General features: G+C 39.5%; 1 protein-coding gene across 1 annotated transcript in view; it reads right to left on the bottom strand.

Moving 5' to 3' along the window:
- The window catches only part of ccdc88b (coiled-coil and HOOK domain protein 88B), a 59,829-nt gene that overhangs the window by 3,355 nt on the left and 39,081 nt on the right, over positions 1-17,393 (bottom strand). Inside the window, exons 23-26 of the mRNA XM_084948850.1 lie at positions 17,132-17,318; positions 10,532-10,677; positions 2,693-2,800; positions 1,027-1,184 (exon numbers count right to left, since the gene is read on the bottom strand). Coding sequence (XP_084804976.1) covers positions 1,027-1,184; positions 2,693-2,800; positions 10,532-10,677; positions 17,132-17,318 — 599 coding nt within the window. The remainder of the gene's footprint in view (positions 1-1,026; positions 1,185-2,692; positions 2,801-10,531; positions 10,678-17,131; positions 17,319-17,393) is intronic.

Here is a 17,393-nt window from a genome sequence, read left to right as displayed (position 1 = left end):
GAGAGCTACCTTGTGATTCCCTGGAGTTTTGGATTCCCTTCACTGTATATATATTGTGCACTGGAGCCGGAAATAAACTGTTTTTTTGGAGACATCTAACCGCTCTGCGCTTGAGTCCCTACAACCAGATCGTGACATCTACTAGAGCTCATAGTAAAAGTTAGTTGACTTTGACTCTGCTGCACTGCTATACTGAAGCTTAGGGTTCCCCCACCTGCCAAATACACCTGTTTAAAAGCATAAATGATATAATAAAATATTCCTTTCTAGATAATCTAATGCACCTTTTTTTAACAAAAGAGCTTAGCATTGATACAAGCCTGATCGTTGCAAGAATACTACTCCAAATCCAACCTGTCATGTTAAACAGCTGTGAATCAGTTAAATGTTTGTGGTAAACGTCACCCCAAACATATTAAACAGGAAGCAGTTTTGAGAAATGTCTTAGCTGGCTCTTCACTTCAGGGAGTTTTTCTGCTTTTCTCTGCTTGTTGTGAAGATGAAAGATCAAGTCTTTCTCTGGCATAAAGAGAGACTCGAGTTTAAGAAATCCAGGGGTTTACAGAAAACACACTGCAAGGGAAATAAAAATTAAGTGAGAGACAATGTTGGTATGTCAGAAAGAGAGAAAACACATCAAGAATGCAGGTTGAGGATTAAATCCCGGCTTTGAAAGCGTCTGCAGAGAGTTGTCTTTCTGACTCTCAGTCAGTAAATGCATAAAAAGCGAATGAAGCCTCACGAATCTCTTTCCTTTCAACATGTGGTTAGCAGAGAAAGCCAGCCTCTGTGAGTCTTGGCACTCTATGGGGAGAGATCTAAGGAGAAGAGAGTGGTATCAATGCCGACCACACTTGGTAGTCATGAGATGATTTGTATGCACGCCTGCAGGCTCGCTTGATGGGCAGAGCATGTGAGCATATCTTTGTGAAAACCAGTCAGCTGCTGTTTGTGTGTTTGTCGTTGTGCAGGAAGGGCAGGGGGGGTATAGTGAGCTTGGTTCTGTGGGTGTGTGTGAGATCTCACCAGGCTGAGGTGCGTGTGTGTCTGATGTAAATTCAGCGCTGTCGGCCAGGTTTTCCACGCTGCCCGCGGCGGTGAAGAGGGCGCGTCCCTCTCTTCCTCCTCCTCCTCCCCGGGGTTTGATTAGCTTCTTCATCCTATCTGCAATCCAGTTAGATTTCCTACGAGGACACAGGGAACAGGGACCATTTACAAAGAGATGAGCTATGCGAGTGTTTGTGTCTGCATGCACTGCACACCCTGATTTTTCCAGAAACAATGGGAGGAAGCCAAGTGTCAGGGGTTTCATCTTGTTCACAAAATGCTTTTTGTGCCATGTATCGTTTATGCGCCAGGATTTCACCTGTAGAAGGTGCAACTGGAAACGCTATAATTAAAATGTCACCACCATAAAAAGGTGTAAAGGTACAGGAAGAGAATGGTCAGCTGTCAACATGTCTGGACGCCAAAATCCAAAGTCCACCCCTGACAATATGATTCTGTATTCTTCTTCATTGGTTTTTAACTGACACATTTCTAAAACAATACTGACACATTTACTATCAGACATGTTATCCATCTTAAGTTAGTGTTTTATTTTCCTGTAGTGATGGATTTTGTGATAAAAGGGTTTATCAGAATCATGCAACATAACACGGCAACACTTTAAAAATGTATACTTTAACAATATCAAATGGATCTTCACAAAACACTTGGCTCGCCACACACTTAATAAACAGTCAATGTAAAACAATCCAGTGCAGCTACTCTGCAACTAAGTCTAATTTTCTGCAATGTTCTGTTTTTGTTGGCACTGTGAGATGATCTGTGACACGGTGCGTTATCCATCTGGAGACAACTATCAGAAGATGGTACGCTGTGTCAAAGGAAAAGACACGATCAGCAACAACATTCAGACAGACTGTGGTCCTTATACGATGCTCAGCAGGTACAAGTGTGCCAAGAAGATATCTCCCAAACCATTACATCACCACTAGTCTGAACTGTTGGAGCCAGGACGGATCCATGGTTTCATGTTGTTTACACACAAAAGTCACGGCAGAAACTGACTCCTCAGTCCAGGCAACGTTTTCCAGTCTTCTATTGTCCAGTTTTGGTGAGCCCGAGTAAACTGTAGCCTCATTTTTCTGTTCTACTTTCTGTTTTACTTAAAAAAGTGTCTGTAAGTGTACATTCATGCACGTAAATAAAGAGGATAAAAATATTAAAGTAGTGGCGTTTCCATATTTGTAATGAGGTAAACAAACAGTGGCTGAACTGTCCCTAATAAAGTGTACGAATCCAGATTGTATTATGGCTTCCTTAAACTTAAACTACGAGTTTACAAAATGTGAATTTACTTAGGTTTAGTCTTTATTTCAGGGAACAGTTGAGAATTTAAAGTCAGTGTTTACTCTCCTTTAACTCTTTTTTTGTCTCCGCTACCTCCTGAGGGATCTCTCAGGCTCTTTCACTGCAACTTTCTCTGCTGTGTTCGCCGGCTAACGGTGCCCATCTTTTTTGTGTCTGGTGGGAATCTGACCTACACCTATCATATCCAACAGCTTCAACTGCCTTTCTACATGAAATCAATAAGACTCACTCCTGTATTATATACTGCACGGGTGTAATTAACAAATACATTAGCAGCTTGTTGTATTGTACATGTAAACAAATTTATATAATGTACTTGGCCTTGCTGGCTGGGGATGGCATGCTGGGCTCGAGGACTCTGTACTGATCCATAATCTTCTCCACCAACTTCTGCTTCTCCCGTCGGAGCTCGCTCAGCTTCTCCCTGAAGGAAAACACACGAAGCATCAGAACAAAGCAGCTCAGAGGAAGCGGGAGGAAAATTTACACATCGTCGTGCATGCATTATCAGTGCAAGTTAATAGGATTATTCTGGTAGTGTGCACGAACGTGGCTGTTGGTGTGTGATTTAACTAACGCCTAAAATCCTCTTGTGAGTAATGGAGACTTCTGGAGCTCGTTTCTTTTTTTTTTAACAAGCACATCAGATGCGAGACTGTGTGTTGATGTTATTGCGACCCTGTTGAGCTGCGATGTGCTCAAGTATGAATCTGCTGGAAAAAACAGCTTGTATTCTCAAATCAGTCTCAAAAGCAGGAGTAATAGATGGAAACATTTAGTCCAGCATCAAGGTATCGGGACAGTTTTAGCCTCCCAGTGTTCACGGTGCTGTTGATGGCTATTCAATCACTCCTTTAGCCCACCACTTTTTTCCAGACTGAAATTTTTCAACAGCTATTACAGAAATTATAATTCAGTTACAAAAAATATTACTGTGTGCTGTAACAAAACTACACTGATTTAAGGCGAATTGTGTCATGCAAAGCTTTATGATTATCTACTTCATTTGTTTACCTAATTGACAGCTGTGCTTCTTCCTCAGAATTTGTATTACGACTACAGTATTAAAACTATTAACTAAGATCGAGACTCTTGAAGGAGGTTTTAATTCATTTTATGAAAGCTTCTCAGTCATCTTTACGTGTTTTCTCACTCGATTCAAAACATTTCCTCCTGCACTCGTTTAAAGGGAGAACATCGTTTGACTACAGCACTGGCTCTCAAATACTTTGCACACCCTTTCAAAGTAAAGTATTTCAGGTGAGCAGAAAACAAATCAGTTAAGTGCGATGAGTCTTAAAAACCACTGCTCAGAGGTATGCATCAATATTTTTTTTTTCATTTGAACACAACTGGACTTTTCACATGGACGAATATGTAACCTGAATTTTGAAAAATGATTTGCAATTGGCAGCAGGTCTGTAATATGATTGGGTGTAAAAATTGGTTTTCTCCAGAGTTTCTCAAAAGCAAAGATGGGCAGAGGTTCACCAGTCTGTAAAAAAAATCCATCATCAAATTATGGAACAATTTCAGAATAATGTTCCATATTGTAAAATTGTGAAGACTTTTAACATCTCATCATCTACAGTACATGGAAGATCATCAAAAGAGAGAATCTGGAGAAATCTCTGTGTACAGGTGACAAGGTCCAAAATCATGTCTGTGATCTTTGGACCCTGAGCTGGAAGTCACTGCATGGGCTCAGGAACACTTTTGGAAATTGCTGTCTGTGAATAAATAGGTGCCATCCCCAAATGCAAGTTAAAGCTCCATCACGAAAGAAGAAGTCATGTGTGAATATGATTCTGAATCACTGCTTTGGGCAAAAGTTCATTTAAAATGGACTGAGGCCAAATGGGAAACTGTTCTGTGGTCTGGCTTGTTATCGGCACCGCATCTGTAAAGGTACCATGAATGCTGAAAGATATATCCAGGTTTTAGTGCAACATGTGCTCCCATCCAGATGACGTCTTTTCAGGAAAGGCCTTGCATACTTCAGAAACACAGTGCTGCAGCATGGCTGAAGAAAACTGAAAACATTGGGAGCTTCATGAAACACAAAATACAACAGAGAAGATCCAGGACTGTTGAGTAGCTAGAATCATACATCAGACAAGAATGGGACAACATTCCTCCCCCAAAATCCAGCAGCTGGTCTCCTCAGCTTCCAGATGTTACGCACTGCTGTCAGAAGAAGACAGGATGCTACCGTCTGCTATCAAATTCAAAATGACCTTATTTTTTCCTAGACTTGTGCATTTTCTCAGTTTAAACATTTGATATGTTTTCAGTGTTCTGCTGTAAATAAAATATGAGACTTGCAGCTCATTCTGTTCTTTTATTTACTTAAAACAGCATCCAAACCAAAGAGCCTTGCAACTTTTAGATCAACTTCATCCAAGTACTATTACTCTAAAATTAAATACAAAATAATAATAATAATAATAATAATAATAATAATTCTATTAGAATTTCATTTGTAATCATTGGTATAGTCATATTTGATCAAGGCTACAGTCAAACTTTTTGGAATAAAACACCGAAGGTCTGAAGGACACCTCTGCTTTTCCAGTTTGATGCCACTTTAATCTTTACAAAATAACAAAATTGGTGCAGTCACCCGACGGGTCAAAACTGCTGAGTTTTTAAACTGACGGGGTGAGTCGCCAGCAAACAGCTGCTTTTAACAACACTAACATCCATTCAGGCTCATATTTCGGGCCACCTGGTGAATATAAATTCTGTGTTTCTTCTTCTCCCTTTTAACTCGCTCTCTAACTTCTGAGGGAAATATCTTTCAGCAGCTTTTCAGCAGCTAAACACGCCTGTCAAGACAGCTATCTCAGTTGTTTTTATCTAGTGCACTCTGCCTCAGTCCCAAGCCATTTCTCATTTCCCCCAGGCCCATGCATTTCATAGGAACTTTCCATCCTGCCATTCTCCATCTACCAGATATTCGCAGACTTTCCACACCGGTCAAATCCACCCGACTCCTACATCCACCTGCTCCTGGGTCACCACTAGAATATATATACCAGTCCCTTTCCCCCAGTTTTCTGTTTGTTGTTTTGCAACATAACCCCTGAAATGGATCCTGTTCCCATACCACACATGATCTTTTCACAGCTACACGTTTTCCGATCGGCTGGCAGGTGATACCTTGCCTTTTTTTGCCTTGCCTTTGTTTACTTGTCTGGTCTGTGCTCCTGCTGCTAAATTGTAAGACGCAGCCAATTTCAGTAAAACCCTGGATACATACCACACAGCGGGTTTTTAGAGGGGTTTGTTTTTTAGAAAATACTTGCCTCTTGATGATTTCACCATTAAATAAAAGGGGAAACAGATACTAAATCCTTCCACTGAGCCGAGAGGAGCTGAAACATCTGATGACTCTGATTGTCACAAAAACACATTTTATATGCAAGTAAATACCTGACAAACTGTTTTAGTCATCATAGAAAAAGACTATCGTTTCAATCTGCAGTAATTTATATATTTATTTCTAATGTCTCTTTTATATCAAAGGTTGGTTAAAAAAAAAAAAGCTTTTATGTTGCCTCTGAAGGGAATAGGTTATCTTTAAACGTCTGCTTCTTCCCATCTTTTCACTTATTCTAAAATCCTTTTTGGTCATTTCAAATCAGGTTGTTTATATTTTCATTGAATCGCTGTTCCTTTCCTTTCATATTTTTTTTTTATTGCACTGCTCCAATGTCATCATTTACTCAGTAAGCAACTAGCTTTGTTTAATTTATATTTTTATTCAAATGTTATGCTACGTACTGTTCCATATATACAGTTACGTCCGCACATTTTTGTATTTTGCCTCTGTACACGAACACGGTGGATTTTAAATCAAACAGTCAATGTGTGATTGAAGTGGAAACTTTCAGCTTGAATTCAAGGGGTTTAACTAAAGTATTTCATTAACTGTGTAGAAATTACAGACATTTTTTTAATACAAAGTCCCAACTCAACATGTTACTGGACAATTAATTGGCATGCAGTTTCATGGCCAGGTGAGGCCTCTTCTCTTGTTACTCCATAACAGATTAAGCAAGTAAATGATCTGGAAGTTATTTTAAGTGAACTTGCATTTGGTCTCTTTTCACTGGAACGCTCAATATGAGGGCCAACGAGATGTCTATATAAGTGAGGAAGGCCATCGCTCATTACTAGGTTAAAAAACAAAATAAACCAATTAAAGATTGCTAAAACTTTGGACTACAAGAATGTAGTGGCTGAAAGGCCTGAAAAGCCACCACAGAAGTTGTCCTTCTATAGTCGAGATGACAGAAAACATCTGAAAGAGCCCGAATAGATGTTTAAAAAGTCTTCAGACAAACCAAGACTAACTTGTACCCGAATGATGGGAAAGAAAAGTATGGAGAACGAGAGACACAGCTCATGATCCAAAGCACACCACATCGTCTGTCAAACATAGTCGAGGAGATGTTTTAGCATGGGCATGAATAGCTGCCAGTGGAAACAGATCACTACCGTCTACTGATGATGTGACTGCTGTGAGACTCAGCAGGATGAATTCTTGAGCGTATGGGGCTCTACTCTCTGCTCAGAGTCAGAGAAATGAGGTGAGCTTAACAGTGCAAATGGATGAGAGTTTCTCAAGGGAAAGCAAAGGGATACTCTTCAATGGCCAAGTGAGTCATCTGATCTAGGGCTGGGTATTGTCACTGATTTCTAGAATCGATTCGATTTCGATTCACAAGGTCCTGAATCGATTCGATCCACGATTCGATTCAATTCAATTCGATTTGAATCTGGGAAATTTTGCCTCAGACAGTCAGAAATATTACAATTCAGATCAGTATATTTACATATTTTTGTATCTATAAAAAGGAAGCTGACACTTTCCAGACTTTATCAAAGGTGTGAGCATCACAGCAGATGCCTTTGTGTCAAAGTAGCTGAAGATAAAACACAGAAAAACATGAAGGTGATTTTCCTGGCCTGGGATTTTATAAAAATATTCTGCAGTACATCAAAAACGAAAGCAAACCATTAATCAACTTATGAACATTACCTCTGAAGTTACAGCGGTTTTATTACAGACACAGCTAAGAGTTTTGCATTTTGTATAATTTTAAAAAGTTTTAATTTGTTCAGAAGCCTATTGAACGGCAGAAATTAGGTTTTCTTTTCGGAAGTAAAAGGAAAAAAAAAAACATCGGCCGACAGCGCTGTAAACAACGGTAGACTTGTGCGTAACAAGGAAGCGAATAATGCAGAAAACAGATTTCGGAGATAGACGGGAAACTGTTCTTGAAGTACACTGAGAGAGAGAGAGAGAGAGAGAGCTGTGCATGAAGTGTGATTTTATTGTGGTGGAAGCAAAACAGCAAAAGTAAGAGGGAGTCCTTGACGATGTTTATGTGAAGCTTAGTTTGGATCTTCTTTTGCTGCTGGTTCGGTCAATATTGTTTGGAGAGAGATAAAACTAACAGCTTTAGAATCAGCGCAAAAAGGGCGTAAACACAAAGCTCGGACCCGTCGAAACATCAGAATCAGCGAGCTGTCGGCTTTCAGCCCCAACCGTGTCCGTGCTGTCGGGTGAGAAAGGCGACATCTCACTGATTCTGATCTGCGGGTCGTGCTTTGTGTTTACGTCTTTGTGCAGAAGCCGTGTACCTGCTCTCATTTACTGTTTTAAATGTTTGGTGGTTGTCAAAATTTTGTGACGTTTCACCTGAGATTCTGGAATTTTGGGCAAAATACATTTATATAAAAAAATCGATTCAGGATTTTCATGAATCGATATCACGTTATCCAAGCCAGAATCGATTTTAATCGATGAATCGATTATTAAAACCCACCCCTAATCTGATCTCAACCCAACAGAGCATGCCTTTAGTTATTAAATACCAAAGTGAATGCACAGAGACGAACAAACAATCCACGGCTTCTAGACTTTAGGGAGTCACTGACTGCAAAGGATAAATAAATAAATTATAAAGGGATAGATGTTTTACATGTGTGCAGCAACTTTAGGCCGGCTAAAGCAGCTTAAACAGGTATCAGCTGAGCCATCACCTGACCTGGTCTGGAGATCAGCGACAATAATGCTACACATAACGTACGACATCCACTTTTTTATTGCCCTGTACTGATACTCTGCTACATAGATAACTTAAAGTATTAATACCACACACTTTGGCTCAGTAAAAGAGAATGAATCTATCAGCAGAAATGCTTTGCATGACATATTTTTATGTGCTTATGTTTGTGAAAGTGATATTAAAAAAACAGCAACATTAAAACAAAACCTTCTCAGCAAAATACTACTTACAGACTCTGCTGTGTGCCTGTTAGGCTTTAGTGTGTTCACTGTTTGGGGGATTTTTAGCCTTTATTGACACAGAAAAGCTCAGAAAGAGAACAAGGGGGAAGTCACGCGGCAAATGGCCTCGGGGAGGATTCAAACCCAGGCCTCTACGACAGCCTTAGAGTGTACCTTAGCGCTTGTTTAACCTGGTGAACTATACGAGTGCCCCGGTGCTCTTACTGTTAATTCCAGTTGCTTTGAAAGTTGGATACAACAATTTCTATTTACTCCCAGGACTGAATGAAGTGAAATGCATGCATAGAGCCCTTCACTTCTTCCATCACACACACACTGAAATCTGGTCTGTCCTGTAATTAGGTTGTAAATGTAATGTGATTTCATTCTGCTGCATAAAAAATTGTGTTGATTTTGGAAGGAAAACAATCTAAAACTGATTTCTGTGAGTTTGCCAAGTGCGTGGCTTTTTAACATTCACTTGTAAGAGCTGTTATGAGATGATGCAGACCTCGCGTGGCAGGGTGATGAACCAAAATATGCCGTGAAATGTTAACAACGAAATCTGTGCCCGAGATTTAACGAAAAAGGCTGAAAAAAGTCATATTTTCACACACACAAGCCTGAACTGAAGGCACAAAAAGATGTAATTTGCAAGAACTTTGGTTCATTAGACTTAAAGACTGAAGCCAACTCTGCATGCTCACTATTAGTTCAGGATTATTCTCAAAGCAGTCTATTAGTCATTCAAAAGGAAGACTACTGAGGGCCACTGGACTGTGAAATTGTTGTCTTTGCAGTCTCAAACCTTTATAGAAGTGCTTTTATGTGCTTGATATGAATACAAACTCTGTTACAGCCTACAAACTTAAACAATAGCAGTAAACAAAATGCATTCACTGCAACTTATTACATGAAGTTAACTCCATTAATAAGGTCAAACGTCTTCAGTGCACCTCTGCTTTCATTACTGCAAAGCTCCCATACCCTGAAAATACATTTTATGTGTTTTTTACATTAACTTTTTTTAAAAACATAAATTTAACAGATTTTAATGTTTGTTTCACTACAGTTTTTTTTTTTTTTTTTGGTACCATGCTTATATACGTGACATGAATTTAACACTCTGTGGCTTGTACTCAAGGTCAACATCAGAGGTCAAGTTTTCTGAAAATCTCGTAAACACAATAAATCAAGAAACACGATATCTAAGATGTATACAATAGATGCATCTACTAGAAGGCTGAGGGGTAGCCAGTATTTTTAACATGTGTGAATGTAGAGACATCACAGGTAAGTGGTGCGGGCCCAAACCTTGAGCGTGTTAGTGATTTTCACTCATAGTTTACAAGCTGTTTTTTTTATCTCTTAATGTGTTTCGGTGCAAATCCACTCAGCTGCATTTCTGTTAGCTGTTTATATCCGTTTGGTTCCCTTCGACTTTGCCGGATTCACTGTTAATCCTTTCTAGATACACTCTTACTGGCCACTTCATTAGTTACACCTTGCTAGCACTGTTTTGGACCCCTTTTGCCTTCAGAACTGCCTTAATTTCTTTGTGGTGCAAATTTAACAAGGCGCTCAGAAGATTTCTGAGTTTTTGGTCCATACTGATGTGATAGCATCACATAGTTACTGCAGATTTATCGGCTCAACAGCTATATTTTCAATTTTTTGGACCATTCTCTGTAAACCCCGCAGACCCTTGACCCTTGACCCTTGAGCAGTCTGTGAAATACTCAGACCAGACAGTCTGGCACCAACAATCATTCTACATTTGAAGTCAATTAAAGCGCCTAATAAAGGTGATGATACCTAAAGAACTGGCCATTGAGTGTGTGAGTATATACTTACTGGTATTCCCTTTGCTGTGAATAATGCTGGTCACGGCGCTCCAGGCTCTGCTCCAGTAAGGCACGATTCTCCCTCAAAAGACTCTGATTCTGCTCTGCTAAGTGTCGATTCTCTTCCTCCATGTTCCCCTTCAGCTGGGTCAACAACTGTACACAAGACCATAAATGCGATCAAGAATAAATAGCTTGACAAGAACAGAATATACTACTTGTTCTGCAAAAGTAAGCATGCCTAATGATATAAACTATGTGTAAGGATGTGTGAGTCATAGAAAAAAGACCTGCAGACAGAAAGGTACAGACAGTGCTTTGTTAGTCATACGGTTCATAAACACAGTGAAACTGACGAAATGCATCTAACTAGATCATTAAAAATTAAACGCATTTTCATAGCTTATCGTTTTAATGCATGTATAACATTCTTACAATGTCTCTGCCGGGACTTTTGTGTTGAAATCTGGTAGCTTGCAATGAATGAAAGAACTCCTATAAACCGCCATTAACCAAAACAAAGGTGTATCATCCAAATGCAGGTCTGAACTTTGTAATTAATAATTAATAACTTTACTATCATGGCAGATTCTATCTACATAACAGCCTGCCAGTCCCAGTTACTGTTGTAGCAGCCAAATCTGAACAGAGTCAGCAGAATAGTCAAAAAGCACGATCCCACTCCCTTTAGTGTCAGAGTGAGTGCACACCGTGAGCCTGATCAATTAACAAGAGTTTACATTGTAGGAATAAGAAAATGCTAATGTCAAGACTGTCACTCTCATCAGTTTGACTACTGAGCATACCTTTGCCAAGCTTATCCCTTATTAAGATTAGCAGAATGGCTGATTTACCAGTGTGCGAAAGAAAATTGAGGATAAGACAATAACGATAATGATTATCTGCATTACTGCAACTGTGCACAAGATTTCTGTTATTTCCAGTTTAGTTTATTTGACTATATTATAGTTTTAATACACTGGCAAGATCAAATACTGGCAAGATCAAAAGATAATGCAGACTTTTTTAATTCTTACACCGTGTCATCATTTAACAAAAACTATGCCAAAATGCCGAACTTGTACATGAAAAATAAGTACACGCCTACTGCTTCCATAGGACCCATAACGCTGGGTCCTACCGAGAAGGAAAGACATCAGCAATGACCTAAGGGAATCAACTGTTGGTCAATCTGTGAATGTGTGATGGGTTATGAGGCCATTGACACACAACAAGTCCATTATTCTATAGTTAAAAGAGTATTCACAAATCTTCCCAGGAGTGAACAATGCAGCAAAGTCACCCCAAGATCAGGTAATGCAATGCTCACAGAAACTACAAAAACCCCTGAGAGGTTCATGACAGCACAATTTAATAAAAAAGAATAACTGTTTGAAAGTAAAGAAATGCATTCATTCTGGAGCATGTTTGTGGAGACATTTGTCCGCAACACCAAAAAACCAAACACATCATATCAGCACAAGCACCTCATACCCACTGTTAAGCACAGTGGTAGAGGAGTGATGATTTGGTCTCGTTATGCAGCCACAGTACCAGGGCACCTCGCAAACTCTTCTACAGCCCAATGTGAGGCCTTCTTTCCAACAGCTAGAGCTTGGAGAAAATTGGGTAATGCAGCAGTATAATGATCCCAAGCACAGCAGCTAATCTACAACAGAATGGCCGAAGAATAAAATAATCGAGGTGTCACAATGACCCAGCCAAAGTCTAGCCCTCAATCTGACTGAAATCCTGTGGTGGTAAACAATTACTTCACTTATTCAAGCTAAAGGTGATTTCACAAGCTACTGAATCATAGGGTGTGCTTGGTTTTTCACACACTGCTTCTTCATTTTGACTTAGCTTTTGTTAAATAAATATAGTAACAACGGCATCTGTGCCATAGTGATTAGATTGAAATATTTTTGGAACCTGATAAAAATGAGATCATTTTTTATATCCTGATATGTAAAACCTTGAAAGAAGGTATACTTTATTTTTTTTTTTACCATGTCTGATATATTCTCTGACATGTATCATATATCTCTGTGTCGGCAAGGATTAATTATTTAATCAAGCATTTTTGAAAAACATGTCCAGCCTTTTGAAAAGATCAGTATAGTAACAGTATGATGCCACCAGAATAAAGATGTACCAGAGGGTAACAGGTGAGTGTTTTCAGTCTTACAGAATTCAGTACTGAGTGCTCTGAATCAATAAAAAAGGCGATGAAGAACCTTTTGTAAGAGCGTGGGTGTGGGTCAGCTGCCCCCCTTGAACTTCTATAAAACCTGCTGCTGTTGGACCCATTTGGACATAAAAGCACATAAAAAACACAAAACATATCTGCAGGGACCTCTATACAAACCAAGGATTTAGCTGAATAGCATTTAACATTACTGAATGTCAGCTAAAAGAGACACAAAGAGATTTGATGATCCCGTAGTGACTGAATTGTCACGTCACTGGTCTCAAAAAATTGGTAAATGATAATTGCTTAACTGCTTCAAGAGGTCAGAGCTTTTAATTATCAACTGACTGAAAGGCAAATAACCACAAACCTCAAGAATCACCAGAAGAAGAAAGGAAATTACAACAGCTGCTCTGTGGAGCTGTCTACACAAAAAAACGAGCATTAGTTAAGAGATCTAGTTAAGTGAAGATATTAAGCTTAGAAATTCACAAAGAATGCTTTTAAACCACATTATTAAATCCTACACTCTCAAACACTTATAACTATTAAGATCATAAAAAAATTAATAAGAATGTATGGCCACACATTTACTGGACACCTCTTATAATTTCCTATTTGTGAATCTATTTCCAATTATTTTGTTCTCATTACCCCAGTCCTGTTCAGTCAAGGCCCATTAGTTAGCACAGCTGCTGCAACAAGTTAATTGTGGGTCCACAGACTCCAGGATGAACTTTGTTAACTTTTCTCTCCATATTACAGCGTAATGAGAAAACTGGACTTCTGCATCCCAGCATACAAACCCATCAACCTACTGTGGGGGGCAGAACAGGCGCTGAGTAGATAATGACATGATTTAGTAAGATATAATCCTCACAATGATTATATGAAGAGTGTCATTTGTGTGTGTTAATGCATTCATTTGTCATTTATCATAAGAACCTCGCTTTCACTCACACAAACAATATTCAAATCCAGGAAGCCTCCAAAAACCCTCTTTACAGTACTGCACCGTGCAAAACTCTTGAGTCACGCCTCAGTTTCTTTATATTTTCTTTGCAAGGAGCCAAAATTTCTTGTAAATTTTTAAAGTGGTCTTGAGCAATACTTCTTTAGGCTTTCTGAAGGTGTGTTTTTCACTTAGTTTTAATCCAGTCGTACCTGATCATTTTCAGAGGACTGTTTTTTGTTTTTGTTGTTTTTTTTGTAGAACCACTTAACTCTAACCATCATCATTCAAACATAACAAATGCACCAAGCAGTTTTGTGTCCATGTATAACAGACAACTTAACAAAGAACCAATTTTGGATTGTGATTTTAGGCAATTTGTTACTAGCGGCGTGCTGCAAAAAGCACATAATTTGTTCCCATTTCTTCAGTTGAATCTATGAAAAATGACAAAGATAACACAGACTGACAGGCACATAATAGCATTTTTGCACCAACAAGGTGATTCCCAAAGGGCTGTTAGCTCAAAACGAGGCACGTCTCGCGTTGTGTGCACTGTGTCCTTAAATAATTTGAGGAAAATGGACAAGTGGAGGGCAAAAGAAGACGTGTCAGACCTGAAATAAAAATAAGTCATGTCCTTGAGAAAAAGGAAAAAAATCCACCACGACACAGGACCAGAGAGGTGTATCTGTTGATCCATTTACTGTTCACTGAAGCTCCATCAGAATCCTACAGACTCTGTAGGATTGCCTAAAGAAGATGGAGCTTTGTGGGCATTTATGCAAGGGGAAAGCAGCGTTGACTTCATTAATTGCTTAAACAGTTAGCCCTGACATGAAGTCAAATTACTCTGTAGCAAGCTTTTATTCTCTTCAGCCACATGAGCTGTCATCCACAAATCAAGATGGCTTTTTTAAAAGTGTGTATGAATGCATTAGCCTAAATACTCATGTGGGATATACTCTGTAATCAGTGAAGTCTAATGAAATATAGCAACCTGCAACCTTGTAAGATTGAAAGTTTTAATTCTTGTAGAGAACTGGTTCCCAGTAGTTCAGTTCCTTGTAATTGTTAGTCTGCTTACCTGTTGGTTTAATTTGCTCTTGTGCTACAGTCAGCTGATTTCAGATCATCTGTTTAGAGAAATTACTTTTATTTTTATTGCACACAAGGACAAGAGTGTGACAAGATTTCATCTGTATCCAGGACAGAAACAACTGCACTATAGTGCTAACATAACTTCAGCGCTTTGCAAACACCTGCACAGACAGCATGCTAACGCTAAGCTAGCCAAGAACCCAGAGTGATGTTAAAGCTGATTGAATGTTGACCCCAAGCAGCCAGACCCTGAAGTTCAACAGTCAGGCTCCAGCCTCCGTTTCTACCTGTTCATGTTTCTACAGTAGAATCACTGTGGCGATCGCTTTAATGTATCTTTGCGCTGGTTTTCATCTTTGTTTTGTGCTGTCGGCTTTGTGTTAATACCTAAATACTATGAGAAAGACCGTATGTCTGTCCTCATTAGGATAGGGATTTGTGTTGGTGTTTGGGGCTTTTGCTTCAGGTTTATATTGTTAACTGGTAATTATGAGACAATGCATTTCAGGTCATTTTATAAAAATATGCGAAATTAATGTAGAGTAGTGTAGCAAAAGACTTTCTCTTGGGAATATTTAAGTAACACACTGCAACATTACTTTTAAGAAAAGTGTTCTGTGTAATACATTATATGTGTAATACACAGATGTACACATACAGTACGTACACATCTGTGTGTAAAACGCATGCGTAATGACCCCAACACAGATCACAATAAAGAAGGAAAATACCCCCAACATAAACAAACATTTCATGACACAGTATGCAATTAATTTGCGCACATTCAATGTCTTTAATGCTGTTTAACGGTTAATCTCAGAGCAGAACCAATGAGAATCAATAAGGTATCAAATCGATAAGTTGTATTGATAATGGAATCAGAATCTCTAAATTCCCATCCCTAATAGTTAGATGAGTTATTATCAAACACTGACAGCATATTCAGTGTTTTTGTCCACAGCAGGCAGCAAATTTGGCTTGATTGTTATTACATATATAGGGGAATCTACTGTATCCTGGGGCCACCAGCCACGAGCATCTTAGCACTTGAACTGTTGGAGCGATCGGTCATGAAAATGATTCAATTTAAAGAGGAAACACCTCCCAACACAAAGTCTGAAACTCATTAACACATTATTGCTTTTTATTCATTGTATGTTCTAATCTTTAATCTTTGTTGGCTGGGTGGAGTTACTTCACTGTTAGCTGCCCATTACTTCCCATAAACTCACATCAAAAGCAATATAAGCCACTGAACCATTAATTTACTGGTATGTGGATTTTGTAGCTGTTGACTTGTATGCAACCTTCATGCTAAGCTAAGCTTATCTGATTATTTGTGGTCCCTTTCACCTCCAGCGCCGACCTGCTTCATCATTTTCCTCATCATTTGGCTCTCTCTCCTCTTACTTTCTGCCTGCCTCTCAGCATTGCATTGTCTGCAGAGGTGTGGCTGCGACTGGTCTCACCTGGCTCAATCATCAATCACTCTCCTTCTGCATTTGAACCCCTCTCTATCCAACCAGTCGCGCCAGATCGTTCTGCTGGCTGAGTGGTATTATTGTTCAAGCTCTCTAGTGTTTACTCGCTGTAGTCTCCTGAAGATTTCAAGTGTGCTTTTTTCCGTTTGGGATGACCCGTGGTTTTTTTCCCACCTCCTGTGCACCACCACTGACCCTGTCTACATTTACTTATGTTTGCAATACCCTGCCTGCTGCCTCTCCCTCCCACAAACCCCCCTCTTGGCCCCTTAATTGACATTCTGTTTGCAGTTTCTTTATCTTGTCAATAAATCATTTAAGTAGATCCAGTAGTTGTCCTCCATTTTTGAGCAGTAACTTTAACAGCCAACATTATATTTAGATGAAGTAGTTTTTCATAAGGTTCCCTTTTTTTCAGCTGTCTGCTCTCCTCAAACTATTTTAACAATACTCAATGATGGCTTGACAGCACTGCGCAGAAGGATAAAGCTGTTTAGAAGGCAAAAGATGCCCCTGCTTTTTATTAGCTACTTGGTATTCATTTACTGTTTGGACCAATGTATCACTTTTGTCTGATATGTCAAGCTGAAATTGGCTTTGTATCATGTATTAGAAATCAGTCAGCCATTGTTTCCCACTGATAATATGAGACATGCTCAACCCAGACCTGAACTATGTAAAATGCTCTCTAAAACTTGCAGTGAATTCCTAATAAATGTTGTTTAATTGCCCAGTGATGCTTTAGATGCATTTTCTTTTATTTCAAGAGGGATAATGTCTCAAATGTGAAGCACTTAATCCTATTTTGCATAGAGGGCACCAGTATCTGCTGTGTGTTGGTGTGTGTGTGTGTGTGTGGATGCATTTCTGTGTATCAGCTCATACCTGATACTGGCTGGTAAGCCGAGCGTTGCTGAGGTCCAGGCTTTGGTGTGTTTCCTTCAGGGCACTGAGCTCGCCCTCCAGCCGAGTCCTCTCCAGCTGGGAGGCGTTCAGCTCTGCCCTCAGCACCGAGCCCTGAGCCAACAGCTCCGCCTGCGACGCCAACCACTCCTTCTGGTGGGCCTGCAGCCTGCAACATCGACACGCACGGCCACTGTTATGCGCTCTCGTAAAGTGCTTTGTGTCATTGTTTACTCTCTGATTG

Source organism: Perissodus microlepis, chromosome 2 (genome assembly GCF_051167445.1).
Source record: "Perissodus microlepis isolate ML-2025 ecotype Zambia chromosome 2, ASM5116744v1, whole genome shotgun sequence".
Classification (NCBI taxonomy): domain Eukaryota; kingdom Metazoa; phylum Chordata; class Actinopteri; order Cichliformes; family Cichlidae; genus Perissodus; species Perissodus microlepis.
Note: the sequence above shows the minus strand (reverse complement) of the source record. Positions and strands in the feature narration are given on the sequence as shown.